The following is a 14,692-nucleotide window of genomic DNA, read 5'->3' as shown; positions in this document are numbered from 1 at the left end:
TTTTTTCTATATATTATTTTAGTTGTCCAGCTAATTTCTTCTATTTTTTTTAGTAGAGATAGAGTCTCGCTCTTGCTCAGGCTGGTCTCAAACTCCTGAGCTCAAAGGATCCACCCGCCTCAGCCTCCCAGAGTGCTAGGATTACAGGCGTGAGCCACCACACCCAGCCCATTTCTTTCCTAAAAGTAGCAACAACAAAAAATTGTCAATATCCAGGGTTGATGAGGAACTAGCACCCTCATATATTAATACTATTGGTTACAGTGTACTCATACATTATTGGTTGCTGTTGGAGATTTTTGGAAGACAGTCGGGCAATGCTATCAAAGGATAAATGTATGCTCACCTTTTAACCCATCAATTTACTTCTAGGAATCCTTACAGAAACATATGGGTATAAAAAGTCATATATATATAATGTTTTATCCCAGCATTATAGCATTAACAGCAAAAATTTGGAAGTCACATTAATATCTATCAATAGTGGAATAGATAAATAAATTATGATGTATCCATAGTATGGAATATAAACTGTTAAAAAGAATGAGGTATGTTTCTGTTACTGACATAGACAATCTCCAGGATATGATAAGTAAAAAAGCAATTTGCAAAATAATATGTATAGAATGGCCCCAACTTGTATTGGGGGAAAAAAGCATATGTTTAGGACAGGTGTCCTCAAACTACAGCCTGCGGGCCACATGTGGGTGTTTTTGCCCGTTTGTTTTTTACTTCAAAATAAGATATGTGCAGTGTGCATAGGAATTTGTTCATAGTTTTTTTAAACTATAGTCCAGCCCTCCAACGGTCTGAGGGACAGTGAACTGGCCCCCTGTTTAAAACGTTTGAGGACCCCTGGTTTAGACATATAAACACATAGAAAAAAGTCCAGAATGATGCATAACAAATTATTTATGGTGATTAGTTCTAGGAAGGGAAATGGAATTGCAGGGATGAGGGGTGATGGAAGGGGCTGTCATGTTTACTCTTTATGCCTTTGTGTCTTTACTATTTAAATTTTTTATAATGAAATACATATGTATGTGTTATATATATACATATATATATACACACACACACATACATATATATATGTATATATATTTGCCTCAGGATGCTGTCCTCTTCCATAATACTATTTACTACAACCTCTTATATGGAAACATCAGTGCTTCACCTGAGGAAGTATATGCAGTGGCAAAATTAGCTGGACTTCATGATGCAATTCTTCGAATGCCACGTGGATATGACACCCAAGTTGGTGAACGAGGACTCAAGCTTTCAGGTGATCAAAGATTTTAGACCTGCCCCCCACTTGTATACTCCTTTCAAACTCTAATTTGTCAAAGCTATTTTTAAGAAAATGTAACAACAGAGTTCAAAACTGGTGTTCATCTAGTCGCATTTGATGGGCTTCCTAATCTCCTACCCCTTACTGTCAACAATTCAACATCCTAGAAGTAACTGATCTCAAGTCATACAAGTCTCTTTTTTAGCTGTAAACACTGTAGGTGCTTGATATTAAGTTATCAATATATGCTCAGATAAGTGTTAACTTATTATCCATGATCTTTATATTAAAGGAAAGCCAAGATCATTTATCACCTGGGAAAGTGGTAATAGTAGAGAGAAGTAATTTGGTAGGAAATAGTGTATTTGTTATCATAACTTCCTAGATCATAAGGGGATGTCTCCAGTACTTTAGACCTCCTTACACTTGATCCTGTTACCTGCTATGTTTTCCGTATAGCAACTTCAATTTCATGTCCTTGTTGATTCAGTGGTCAAGGAAATTTGGGGGCTTATACATTTCTATTTAAGTGTTTAATTATGAGATTGCTAGGTTTAAGAATGAATTACCCTAAAATGACTTTGGATTGTTTTGGAGGATCTATAAAAATATTTCTTTGCCCCAAACTATTTGAATTTCAGAAGTATAATGATAGCTAGTTTAGTGTGGAGAGAAATTGTATAGATTAGGGGTAGGGTTAAGGCAAAAACAGAATGAAGAATACTCTGTGTGAATTTTAATGAATCCTCATTTCTCTTCATCACAAACTGGCTTCATTTATTCACATTTATTAGATACATACTGTGTATAAGCTACTATGCTAAATGATTTGATAGTTAAAAAGATGAAAGATAAGCAGGGCTACTCTCAAGGAATTTGCAGCCTATTGGAAAGTTTTGATCTAGGTTTAGAAAATCCTAAGCAAAGATTATTTTCAAGTTTAGTTGATTTGTGGTAGTTATTTGGTCATTACCTGGTGATATAAGATGCCTGTGTCATTCTAGTCCCTCTTTACACTTTATTGCTCTTATTTGGTGATAGTTTCCAATTAATTATGTATTCATTTGGCTAATTCTGATGATCTCCAGTTTATTATATAATATAGACTAGCCCTCTCAATATATGACATTGCTTTAGCCAGCTTTGCCATATTCCATTTTCTAATCCTTTTCTCCTCCCTGTGTGCCTGTGGGGGTAGGAATGGATAAAGATATTTTATTCTTATCTAATACGCATTTACCTAACAACTAAACATCTCAAAATGAGCAACTTATTATTTAGAATCTATGCTAATAATTATGTTAAAGAATAAACAGACGTTTCTTCTCCAAGTTTCAAAATACTATTGTATAGAATTTAAAGTGAGTTGGTTTCCATTTGAAATTTGAGAGACATGTCAAAACTAATCCTTCCTCTGAGTATCTACTTCTTTGAAAAGCTTTCTGCTACTATGTTGATAGGTGAGTGGGAAGATAATTCTTATGATACTTTGATAAGAGAATTTTGGTCTTAGGAGATAGGGAAGGATATAGCTAGCATGAATATGAACTTACTAATATTAGACACAGGGAGCCCCCTTTACAGGTTGAAGATAACAATTGTGGAACAAGTAAAAATAAAATAATACTTAATATAACAGATAATCACCAGGTAGAGCTTGTTTCCTGAAGAGGTTATTGAAGCTGAAAAATACAAGTTTTTTTTTTCAAAAATTGTTAAATTAATGTATAACACACAAGAAAAGAAGCCAAAAGGGGCATATTCAGTAAAGCACCATTTCCTATACTACCAACTATACTTCTATGTAAGATTAATGAACTTAGACTTACAGGAATCCTAGTAATGAAAGAAAGGTTTCTTTATATTTCACTAAATAGTTTCACTGTTTAGGAAATATTTCCTAAATATTTATTCTTGTATTTATGAATAAATACAAGAATATTTATGTATTCTTGTATTTATGGGCATGTACATTGTGATAGGAAGAGCATTGGACTGAGACAGGTCTAGTTCAGATTTCACTGGAACTTGCTCTGTGACCTTGAGTAAATCACTTAACCTTTCTGAGCCTCTGTTTCCTTTCTACTTTAAAAATCTGAGCTGGATGTGGTGGCATATGCCTGTAATCCTAGCTGCTTAGGAGGCTGAGATAGGAGGATCGCTTGAGCCCAGGAATTCAAGGCTACGGTGAGCTATGATCATGCCACTGCACTCTAGCCTGGGTGAAAGAGAGGGACCTCATCTCTTAAAAAATAATCTGTTATGCCAGAGACTTATAGCAAATAACTAAGGGGAAATAAGAGGTATCTAGTATGTACCCTTAACTTTGAAGAATGCTATGAAAATAATAGCTTTCTGTCAAAAGAAAAATCCTTGAGAATACTAGATGAATGGTACTTTTTTATGGTAAGATATGAATTTAGATATGCATAGTTTCATGTCTTCAGGTTTTCAGGGTTCAGATATTGAATTTGTTTTTGGCATTGTCAATGCCTTTACATTAAAAGTTTTCTGTCTGAGATTGCTGTTTATTGAAAATGATCTGTAATATAAAGTAACATATGGAATGAGCATACTTCTGGTCAGAAGAATAATTGTGGAATCAAAGTTGTTACCTCCCTGCCTTGTTTTCATTCTTTCACCTGCCTTGAAGTCAGAATTTAGTATTGCATGTATGTTCCAGGGAATTTTAATTTGTAAAAGGATATCATATATGAACTTAGACTCTACAACTCTGTCAAATGAACAGCAATCAGGAAGGTTGAAGGTAAATGTTGAAGGTTTTAATTGGTGGTTATAATCAATGGAAACTCTAGAAACATAAAATCTGTCTACACTATGCTTACTTAAACTAAAATTTTTCTTTACCAGGAGGAGAAAAACAAAGAGTAGCAATTGCAAGAGCTATTTTGAAGGACCCTCCAGTCATACTCTATGATGAAGCCACTTCATCATTAGATTCAATTACTGAAGAGGTAAATGATGATGAAAATATAAAGCTCTTAATGTTTACCTTTTTCCTTGAAAGTTTTAATAAAATGGTATTTTGCTCTTTAGCACCTCCCATTGAATTTCATTGAAGCAAAATGCCTAGCCCTTTCCCCCATATTCCAAGTGATGATGCTTAAGAGTGCCAGGTTGCATTGAACTAGATATCATAGTGTTAAGTCCATTTGCAAATATGGTTCCTTTTGGAGCTGTGTGATACCTTACGCTGTTATTGTATTACCCTTGTATCTTGCATAGGAATTGCCTAATGTGCAGAGGAAGGAGGTTTTGTTTTTTTGTTTTTTGTTTTTTTTTCTTTCTCTCCTGTTGCCACTTAACACTCATTAAAACAAGTCATGTAAGTGATTGCGACACTTGTGACACAGTACACACCAGAAAGCCTTTCGCTTATCATGGGGCAACTCACAGAGGTGCAAATCAGGCATACAATCTGCAATGCTGGTATCAATTTGTATTCATTCCACAAGAAGTGTTGTGAGACACCAAAATGTTGTGACACTGACTTCATGACACTAACCCAGCAACCACATTAGACTTCATAACAACATCTATATTACATACAAAAGTCTCAACAATGACAATTTTATAAACAAATCCCCTTCATCTAGAACTGAAGATAGGCAGATTTTGTCAATGCATTCAGTCACCTACCTTTTAATTTAATACATTGTATAAACCTGGTATTGAAGGATAGGCCTAATTTGGCTTTAAAGGGTCTATGACATAATATTTGCATATGGGGTTAAGTCTTGGGACACATTATTCGATCTGCAACATACCTAAAATGTGTCATACTACCACAAATTAAAAGTCCTACTGACAGTTATCATTCAAGTCACATAGCTTTCTCATGTCAGAGCATAAGCCATTAAGAGCTAACATAGAACCCCCAAGGGAAGGAATTACCAGAAGATTTGGTCAGTTTTAATGGGCCTTTTTATTTTTGTTTTATTTATTTATTTTGAGACAGAGTCTTGCTTTGTTGCCCAGACTAGAGTGAGCGCCGTGGCATCAGCCTAGCTCACAGCAACCTCAAACTCCTGGGCTCAAGCGATCCTCCTGCCTCAGCCTCCTGAGTAGCTGGGACTACAGGCATGCGCCACCGCGCCTGGCTAATTTTTCCTATATATACTAGTTGGCCAATTAATTTCTTTCTGTTTATAGTAGAGACGGGGTCTCGCTCTTGCTCAGGCTGGTCTCGAACTCCTGACCTCGAGCAATCTGCCCACCTTGGCCTCCCAGAGTGCTAGGATTACAGGCATGAGCCACTTCGCCCTGCCTAATGGGCCTTTTTTTTTTTTTAGTGTTTATTATTATTTTTTTTTATTTCGGCATATTATGGGAATACAGACAAAAACATACGCTGGGGAAAAGAATCCCTTTTCAATAAATGGTGCTGGGAAAACTGGATAGTCACTTGTAGAAGGCTAAAACAGGAGCCACACCTTTCACCTCTCACAAAAATCAACTCACGCTGGATAACAGACTTAAACCTAAGGTATGAAACTATTAGAATTCTAGAGGAAAATGTTGGAAACACTCTCCTAGACATCGGCCTAGGCAAAGAGTTTATGAAGAAGTCCCCAAAGGCAATCAAAGCAGCAACAAAAATTAAAAAATGGGACATGATGAAACTAAAAAGCTTCTGCACTGCCAAAGAAACAGTCATGAAAGTAAACAGACAACCTACAGAATGGGAAAAAATTTTTGCATCCTACATATCCGATAAAGGGCTGATAACTAGAATATACTTAGAATTCACGAAAATCAGCAAGAAAAAATCTAATGGGCCTTTTTAAAGGTCCAAAGTCCTCAGTAGGATGTCAGAGTTTAAGTTCTTAAGGGTAAAGAAAGGGAGTCCCCATAAACATCACAGTTTTTCTTAGGATTGGCCTGGTACTTGATTATCAGTCCGCTCTAGTAAAATATAAGGTCTTCTTTTCTTGGGTAACCATCTGCTCTTGACAATTTTATACCTTTAGTAAATAATATGTTTAGAAATATCTGTAGGAAGCCATTGGTTGTGTTCCCATCCTCCACACTGCTATTTCCATCTAGCTAGCTGCTCTTAGACCCAGGTTTCCAAGTATAGCTGAATATATATACAACTCTCTTATACGTTACAGGTGTAAACAAAATGTTATCTCTCAGGGTGCATTAAGAAGTCAATGCTTTTGAAAAAGAGATTTCCTCAGGTTAAAAATAGCCCTTGTCTTAGTCCTCTGAGTTTGAACTAAGGGAAAGCAAATGTTCCTGTACCCTTTGAGTCTCCTCCTTTCTTTGGATTATTTTAAATTTCTTTGAGTCCTATCACTTGAATCTCTCCTCATTTTAGTTTTGTTCTCATTGATAAACATATCTGGCTATGTTCCTGGTATCACTAGAATTGTTTATTTGTTTTAAATTATAGAAAATATCTACCTTCTCCTTGACTTTGTAATTAAGAGTAATATTACCTATCTTAAAGAATTTTTTTCCATGATCATGTGGTCATGTTTGCCTCCTCTTTTTCTTAATTTTGTCCTCCTCTTTTTAGTAACTATCATATTAAGTCAAATATTTGATACTGATATAAAGTGTACATAATAAAAGATTGACATTTTATATGTTCCTTTAGGAAATATATGATTATTTTAATTTACATTTACCTAATGAGTAGTTTTTTTTCTCCTGTTTTTCTTATCAAACTTGTAGACCATTCTTAGTGCCATGAGGGATGTGGTCAAACACAGAACTTCTATTTTCATTGCACACAGATTGTCAACAGTGGTTGATGCAGATGAAATCATTGTCTTGGACCAGGTAAAAGATTTAATTTTAAAGTTTAATATTTCAGGAGCATTGGAAATTAGTATAGATACAAGAAATTTAAATACTGTTTCTAATAAAATATATAGAATTTGTATTCTTTAGATGAGATTGAATGCTGATAAACATTCTGGTTTTAGCCCCCTTTGATTGGAAATAATGCATATCACTTCCAAGAAGGAATAAACTGTATTAATTCACTTTCTATTAAAGTACTACAAGCAAAAGTTTCATCATGAAAGCATTAAATCTTCATGATAGAAGCAGGTTTTCAAGGATATATATATAATTTTTTTGTATTCATTTTTGCTCTGAATAGAATCTTTGCTGAGTGTCTTTGCCATATTATTTATTTTCATTTTTCTAATACCTGCACACACCTTTGATGTCTAAAGGAAAATTACCATAAAATAAAGCAGTCATTTTCAAACAAAGCCATTTTTATTTTATGTTTTTCCTTATGGAGAAAGTAAGAAAAAGCCCACTTAATCTCTTCTAAAGGAACTACTATATAAGTATACTATGTAAATGTTCTAAACAAAACAGAGTTACCACTATTGTGATTGGTAGATTTGAAAATTGTAATAATTTTCCTTTTCTCCTCTCTATAAGGACCTCTTCTCCCCACCCCCTAGTACTCGATTATTTCTAATATTATTCAGTTTTCCACCTTGCATTTAGCCTTTTCTCTGATTATCTTCCCTTCTAATAAGTACATCTTTGATTCTTTATCATGTTGAAAGCCTGCATACTGAGAGTTCAGAGAGAAGCAGCATTCTCAAGTACTGTCTGTATATTTAGTTATTGAGAGAGACTTTTTACTCCACTAAAATTTCTTATAGGATATTCAATGCTGTGGTGTAATACTGTTTCCTTTCTAAGTTACATGTACACCTGTGATCCTAGGCCTTTCTGTTGGTTTGTTCATAAATGTTTACATTCATTAGAAAATAAACTGATTTTTCCAGTATGATTGTACCAGTATCATTTTACCATTATGATGATCTGGTATGATTGTACCAGAATGTCTTAAATGGGAAAATTTGTAAATATACCCTATTGTATCATCAATATTCATGAATCAGAAGTAAAATCTGCTTTGTGCTTTTTTTTATTAAGCTTTCCAATTCTATGCAGTCATGTAGTTAGAGCTTGAAAACAAGTATAAAATGTCAAAGTATTTTAGGAGGCACATACTTACCTGCCTCATGCCATGATGTCCATAGTATCTATACAGTTATGTCACATCATTGTCACTTGGGTTTGGGATTATAATTGGAACTAAATTATTAATGATCATAGCACCTATATCTAAACTAAAATCTCTTTATGTTTATAATTTGATGGTTCTGTAGTCACTTGATTATAAAGATCACAGAGTTTCATTGCCTAGTGAAACTAACATGACCTTTTGTTAAGTTGAAGGCTAATTCATGCTGTCGATCAGTTATGGTTCTCCTTGAAAGAGGCAGTTTTAGTATTTTGAAACGTTTTTGGGGTCTAAGCATCCTACACCTTCAACAACGCGTTCTTTCACAATTTCTACATCACTGAATGGCTTCCCTTTTTTTCCCAAGTATATAAGCTACTTTATAAGTTGTCTCAGTGGCATTATTTCCAGGTCTTACTGCTGCTTGAAATAATTGTCTTTTATTGTACTTTTCATCTTTTAATTTCTGCAATACAACCTTTTGTGCCTCTCCCTCTAATTTGAAATATTTGTGGTCCTTATGAGTGTTATAATGTTGATGAGCATTGAATTTCTTTAATGTTGATATTGCAGTATCACAAAGCAAGCAAATCATCTTATCTTTAGCAGAAACAAGATAATATTGGAATTCCCAATCCTCATTAAAACATCTACTTTCTTCCTTCAGCATTCTCTTGATCTTCTCCGATGTAATGGATTGTTAAGCTGACAGAATTAAAAAATACTGTTGAGCTGTGCAGCTATTCACAAATTCCACTTCAAACAAAAACATAGTGCGCTGTTATCCAAAGCTGATAACAGACTGGTGTACCTGACCCCCATAAACTCTTGCCAATCAGCCTTGTGCGGTAGTGGTGCCAGTCAGGCAGGGGCAGTTAGAACTAAATTATGAGTGTAGCAGCCGTCAACTTAGCCCTTACGGCTTACTAATGTTCTAATTCTGCCCATCAATCTGGGAGGATTATTTCGTTAAAACGAAATATTATTTTATTCTTATTTTATTCTTTGGTTTCGTAAATACATTCATTTTAAAAATAAAAAATATAAAAGACAAAAGTGTATTAATAAAAATAAAAGGATTTGTTCTATAAAATTTAGATTCAGTCAAAAGGCCGCACTTGAGGACCTAGAAGGCCACAGGTTCCCCACCCTGGTCTATGAGGTCTAAGGTCTGACTAATGTTAGTTCTATCAAGGACAAAAAAGAGGAGAGGAAATTATCAAAGGAATAATATAATACCAAAAAAGTGTCCAGAACTTCAGAGCAAGAGTTTTCAGATTGAAAGGGCCTATCAAGTACCCACCACAATGAATGGAAATGAAAAGAAAAAGCTATACCAAGGCACATTATCATAAAACTACAGAATTGAGGATATAGAAAAGAACCTAAAAGCTCTGAGAGCAGTATCTCCAGGGAGTGGGGGGAAATGAGCTAATCAATTACCTAATATAGTTGATTATGAAAAAAAAACTATATTTAGAAGGGTTTTATAATTCTCTAATAAACTTTGGAGAGATTTCCAATATTGACATAGAAAAATAAGCAAATGAAAAAACAAGACAGTTACTAAGTCTAGGAAGAATAAAAAACTATATGAGAAAATATGTATAAAATCCTAGTACATACTTGGCTCAACAGGAAATACTTACCTAGTCATAATAAGGTAAACACTGAACCAAAATTTGTGATATAACTGATATTATTTTTTTTAGTTTAATAGACATCCATATCTGTATTTGTACCACCCATAATTATAATAAAAACTGTTAGCATTTTTACAATATTTTTTCTAGCCTTTTGAAAAAGAAATCAAATGCTGCAGATACATTTAAAGCCCCCTTAACCAACACATCCAGTCTAACCCCTGTCTTTATACCCCGTCCCTAAGGCAATTACTGTTCATTTGGTATTTATCCTTTCAGATCATTTAAAGCACATTTTGCACACATAAGTATTATGCTATATAACACATTATTTTGTGTCTTCCTTTTCTTCCCCCTCAACTTTGTTTTGAGCTTTATTCGTGTTGATAGATCCAGCTCATTCATTCTAACTGTTGCATAAAATCCCATTTTATGAATACCACATTTTGTTGATCTGTTTCCTTATCGATGGGGATGTTTTTTGTTTGTTTGTTTTATTTTAGCGTATTATGGGGGTACAAGTGTTAAGGTTTACATATATTGCCCATGCCCCCCCTCCCCCCCTCGAGTAAGAGCTTCAAGCGTGTCCATCCCTGAAACATTGCACATCTTACTCGTTGTGGTTGTATATATCCATCCCCTCCTCCCCCTCCCACCCTCCCGACACCCTATAAATATTACTCCTATATGTCCACTTAGGTGTATAACTGATGTTATTAGGAAAGTGATGAATGGAGCAGTGGGAATGTAGATAGTATAAGTGCTGAGTCTCCATCTTCTACAATATGAAGTCAGTAGATGATGCCAGAAATTAATAAATCAAGAAATAGCAGTTTAACCTTATATGTAAATACTCAGACATGGGCATGGACAAATTTTAGTTATTTTGCTTAAGAGTATATCATAAAAGTCCTATCACCAGGAATACCAGTAAAAGTGACAAAATTCCTTTTTCTCCCAGCATGTTTAACAATAGCTGTCAAGAGACAAATTAATTGTAGATCAGAGTTTGGAATCTATACCAAATCTGCGCAGTGTTAAGTTTAATAACCATTGTTAACAAAAATAGCTACTGGAAGAAGTAAACTTCTCGTTTTCATGAAATCTTTTTTATTTCATGAAATCTTTTTTATTTCAAAGTACACATAAGGATTTCAGGATATTATTTTTAAATCCCTGTATAAATAACAGTGCTTTTGATTTGAATATTTGCAGATTACAGAAAATATCACCTTCGTATACCTTTGACTTTCCCTTTCTGCCCTCTAGAATTAAAAATAAAACATTAAAATTTCATTTCCTTTAAGTAAAATGGTGTTTATCATATTAGAAATTTCAATAGCTTTTTGTTTGTTCACTGGGGCTGGGTAGCTCAACAGTGAAGAAGACATTCCTACCTAAGTTTTTCCCACTTACACTGTGGATGAGGACTTGGGAGAGGTATTTTAATGAATGCAAATCCTTCAGAATTCTTAGTTAGAAAGTATTATATACTTTTCAGTTATTATGCTAGTTAAATGACCTTTCTGTATGTTTGCTTTTTAGGGTAAGGTAGCTGAACGTGGTACCCACCATGGCTTGCTTGCTAACCCTGGCAGTATCTATTCAGAAATGTGGCATACACAGAGTAGCCGTGTGCAGAACCATGATAACTCCAAATGGATTGCAAAGAAAGAAAATATGTCCAAAGAGGAGGAAAGGAAGAAACTACAAGAAGAAATTATCAACAGTGTGAAAGGCTGTGGAAACTGTTCCTGCTAAGTCACATGAGATGTTCTTTTTTTTTCCTTTTCTTTTTTGTTTTGGACTATACATTTGCACTGAAGCATAATTGTTTATTAAAAAAAATCATACATTCCCATTTTCTACAATCCTTCTTTTAGATGAGATTTACTTAAGAGGGGATTTGAGTTTTACATCTTTCATAAGCTATTTAATGTGGTATCTGTATTTATCCCCAGATTATTTTCTTGTTATTGCCCTGGTTATACTCAATGCATAATTTTTGCTAGCATTACCCTTCTTGAGGCCTGACGTTCCTTTGATATCCATAACCAGATAAATCAGATTGGTTTTCAAATTTTTGTAGTTGGTAAAACCTCCTTTATCTTAACAATTTAGAGGGAAAATGTTTCTTAAAGAAAAAGAGGATAGTGTAGGTTCATTGTTTCTTTTCTCTCCTCCCTCCAAATGAAATACTTCATTGATGTTAAAATGAATTCATAAACACATTTAAAGTTAGAACTTGTCAGAAATAGACATGCATTTATAATTCAATGTCTTACTTGATAGATACATAAGTATTTGCAACTGTGTACTTTTTGGAGGAAAAATCTTAATGGTCATGTTGGTATGCAGAATATTCTTCATCATTACACAGCACCATAACTATCATCTAGTGACTGGAATTTTATGTTTCCACCATAATGAGGCATTGTTTTTGTTTTGGACCAACATTTATCCATTTTCTTTATTTTATTATTTTATTTTTTTATTTTTAGAGATAGGGTCTCACTCTGTTGCCCAGGCTGGACCCTCGAACCCTTGAGCTCAGTGTTCCTCCTGCCGTAGCCTCCCAAGTAGCTGGGACTGCATGTGTGTACCCCTACACCTAGCTAATTTTTTAATTTTTTTTTTTTGTAGAGATTAGGTCTATGTTGCCCAGGCTGGTCTCAAACTCCTGGCCTCAAGTGATCCTCCCACTGTGGCCTCCCAAAGTGCTGGAATTACAGGCATGAGTTATTGTGTCTGGCCACATTTTTCTTCAAAGACTTATAAACCCTGATGTAATTTGAGAGTTGCTATACTGGGAGGGATCTAAAAAGCTTAGGAAGTTAATGTCTTTTTCTATTTCTATCTTAAATTCACTGCTTTTGCTGTCTGAAGTTATACAAAGAAACAAGTAAATGGGATGTTGTACATGCATATATATGTACATGCACATGCTCACATGTGTGTAAATCAATGTCCACTTAAAAAATCATTAAAGACCTTCAGGTAATTAGGAGAGTAATACATATATATATATATATATATATATATATATATATATATATATATATACACACATACACACACACACCCTTTTAGATGATCAGGACTTTTAATCTGTGTTGATGCTTTAGAATCACTTTATTATAGGGTCTTACCTTCCTTTTTAGTAATTTAATGAGTTTCTTTAAGCCTGACATAATAAGGAAGAACCCAAATAATATAATCAAGTTTTAGCTGGGAAAATAAAACAGGAAAAAAAAAAGGTGTTACCTACTAGAAATAACTAAAATGTTGGTTTATGTTCACTTAGAAAGTTCCTCTCTTTTCCAATATGAATTTGCTTTAATTTGTTTGGTACTAATCATTCAGTTTGAAAGCTTGTGCTTCTCATAAATGGCCACATAACCATATATATCGAGGTTTTGTTTCTCAGGAAAGGTCCTAGAATACTTATTTTAATAGTTTATGATTTTAAGGTATTTTAAATGATAATTTGATATGGAAGAGATTTTTTTTCTGTTTTGTATTGTTGACATTGATGGATGGATATCTAAACTTATCTAACTTGGATGTCCACTTTTGTTATATAAAGGCAATTTGATAAGTAACATGAAGCCAGTGTTTTTTTTTTTTTTTTTTTTTTTTTTTTGAGACAGAGTCTCGCTTTGTTGCCCAGGCTAGTGTGAGTGCCGTGGCGTCAGCCTAGCTCACAGCAACCTCAAACTCCTGGGCTCGAGCGATCCTTCTGTCTCAGCCTCCTGAGTAGCTGGGACTACAGGCATGCGCCACCATGCCCGGCTAATTTTTTATATATATATCAGTTGAAGCCAGTGTTTTATGGTCTTTAATACCAGAGTAAGCAATGTAGGATCTTGCTTTTAAAGAAGGAGTTAACACTGAGATGCATAATCAACTGCAAAATGGCTTAGGGTTTTGTTTTGGTTTGTTTTGTTTTGTTTTTGACATTTCTTACTCTGAAGACATTGTTCCTCTGAGGGGGAAAAAGCACTTCATTTGAATAAATCAGCTGCATTACTGGAAATGTGGTTAAATGTCTAAATAGAAATTTTGCTTCTCTGTTAATTCCTTCTATATTTCCAGTGATGCTGATGGAAAAGATTTAGCTTAGTTGCATGAACAAGCAGGTAAGAATGAAGTAACTGTCAGTAATAATTCATTTTGAAGTGTGAATAGTAGTGTTCAAAGTAAATTATTTTGTAATATGAGGAACATTTAGTCCTAGAAGGGTAGGAATGTTTTCAGGGTGTGAATAATTTCCCCACTAAGAGATTTAAAACTATTTTCTTTTCATATGATTGCAGGTGATCCCTAGGCCATTGTGGTCATTAACTATTATTTTCAGCTAATAAAAACTTAAATTGCCTGAAAAACAGTTATTGTACGGGCCATAGCTGAGTCTTTAAGACATTTCTCTTAACCACATCATATTAAGGTGGTTCTATACAGGGAAATATAGACAAATTAAGATGAAAGAAAAGCCTCCTAGGATGATTCATTCAGAGGAAATGCCAAGAAAAAGGGCATTTAATTATAATGTACTAATTTTACATTACAATATTACATACTCACACAAAAGGATAAAGTTTATAAATTTCCAAATCAGTGTTATAACATAATGTTTTTTAATGTATTAGGATGCATAAGCTACAGTTTTAGAATATAGGCTCTGAAAATGGAACAAGGTGATAGGATTTTATTTTTTACATCCCTTTATTT

The 14,692-nt window shown here is 34.2% G+C and overlaps 1 protein-coding gene across 2 annotated transcripts in view; it reads left to right on the top strand.

The window, feature by feature from the left end:
• ABCB7 (ATP binding cassette subfamily B member 7) overlaps positions 1-11,822 on the top strand; it is a 100,291-nt gene extending 88,469 nt beyond the window's left edge. For both annotated transcript variants that reach the window (XM_075999429.1, XM_020284861.2), the window contains exons 13-16: positions 1,114-1,285; positions 4,163-4,266; positions 6,995-7,102; positions 11,507-11,822. In XM_075999429.1, the coding sequence (XP_075855544.1) occupies positions 1,114-1,285; positions 4,163-4,266; positions 6,995-7,102; positions 11,507-11,722 (600 nt within the window). In that variant the 3' untranslated portion in view covers positions 11,723-11,822. The remainder of the gene's footprint in view (positions 1-1,113; positions 1,286-4,162; positions 4,267-6,994; positions 7,103-11,506) is intronic.
• The last annotated feature ends 2,870 nt before the right edge of the window (positions 11,823-14,692 follow it).

This window comes from Microcebus murinus, chromosome X, assembly GCF_040939455.1.
Source record: "Microcebus murinus isolate Inina chromosome X, M.murinus_Inina_mat1.0, whole genome shotgun sequence".
Taxonomy (NCBI): Eukaryota; Metazoa; Chordata; class Mammalia; order Primates; family Cheirogaleidae; genus Microcebus; species Microcebus murinus.
This window is presented reverse-complemented; position numbering and strand designations above follow the sequence as displayed.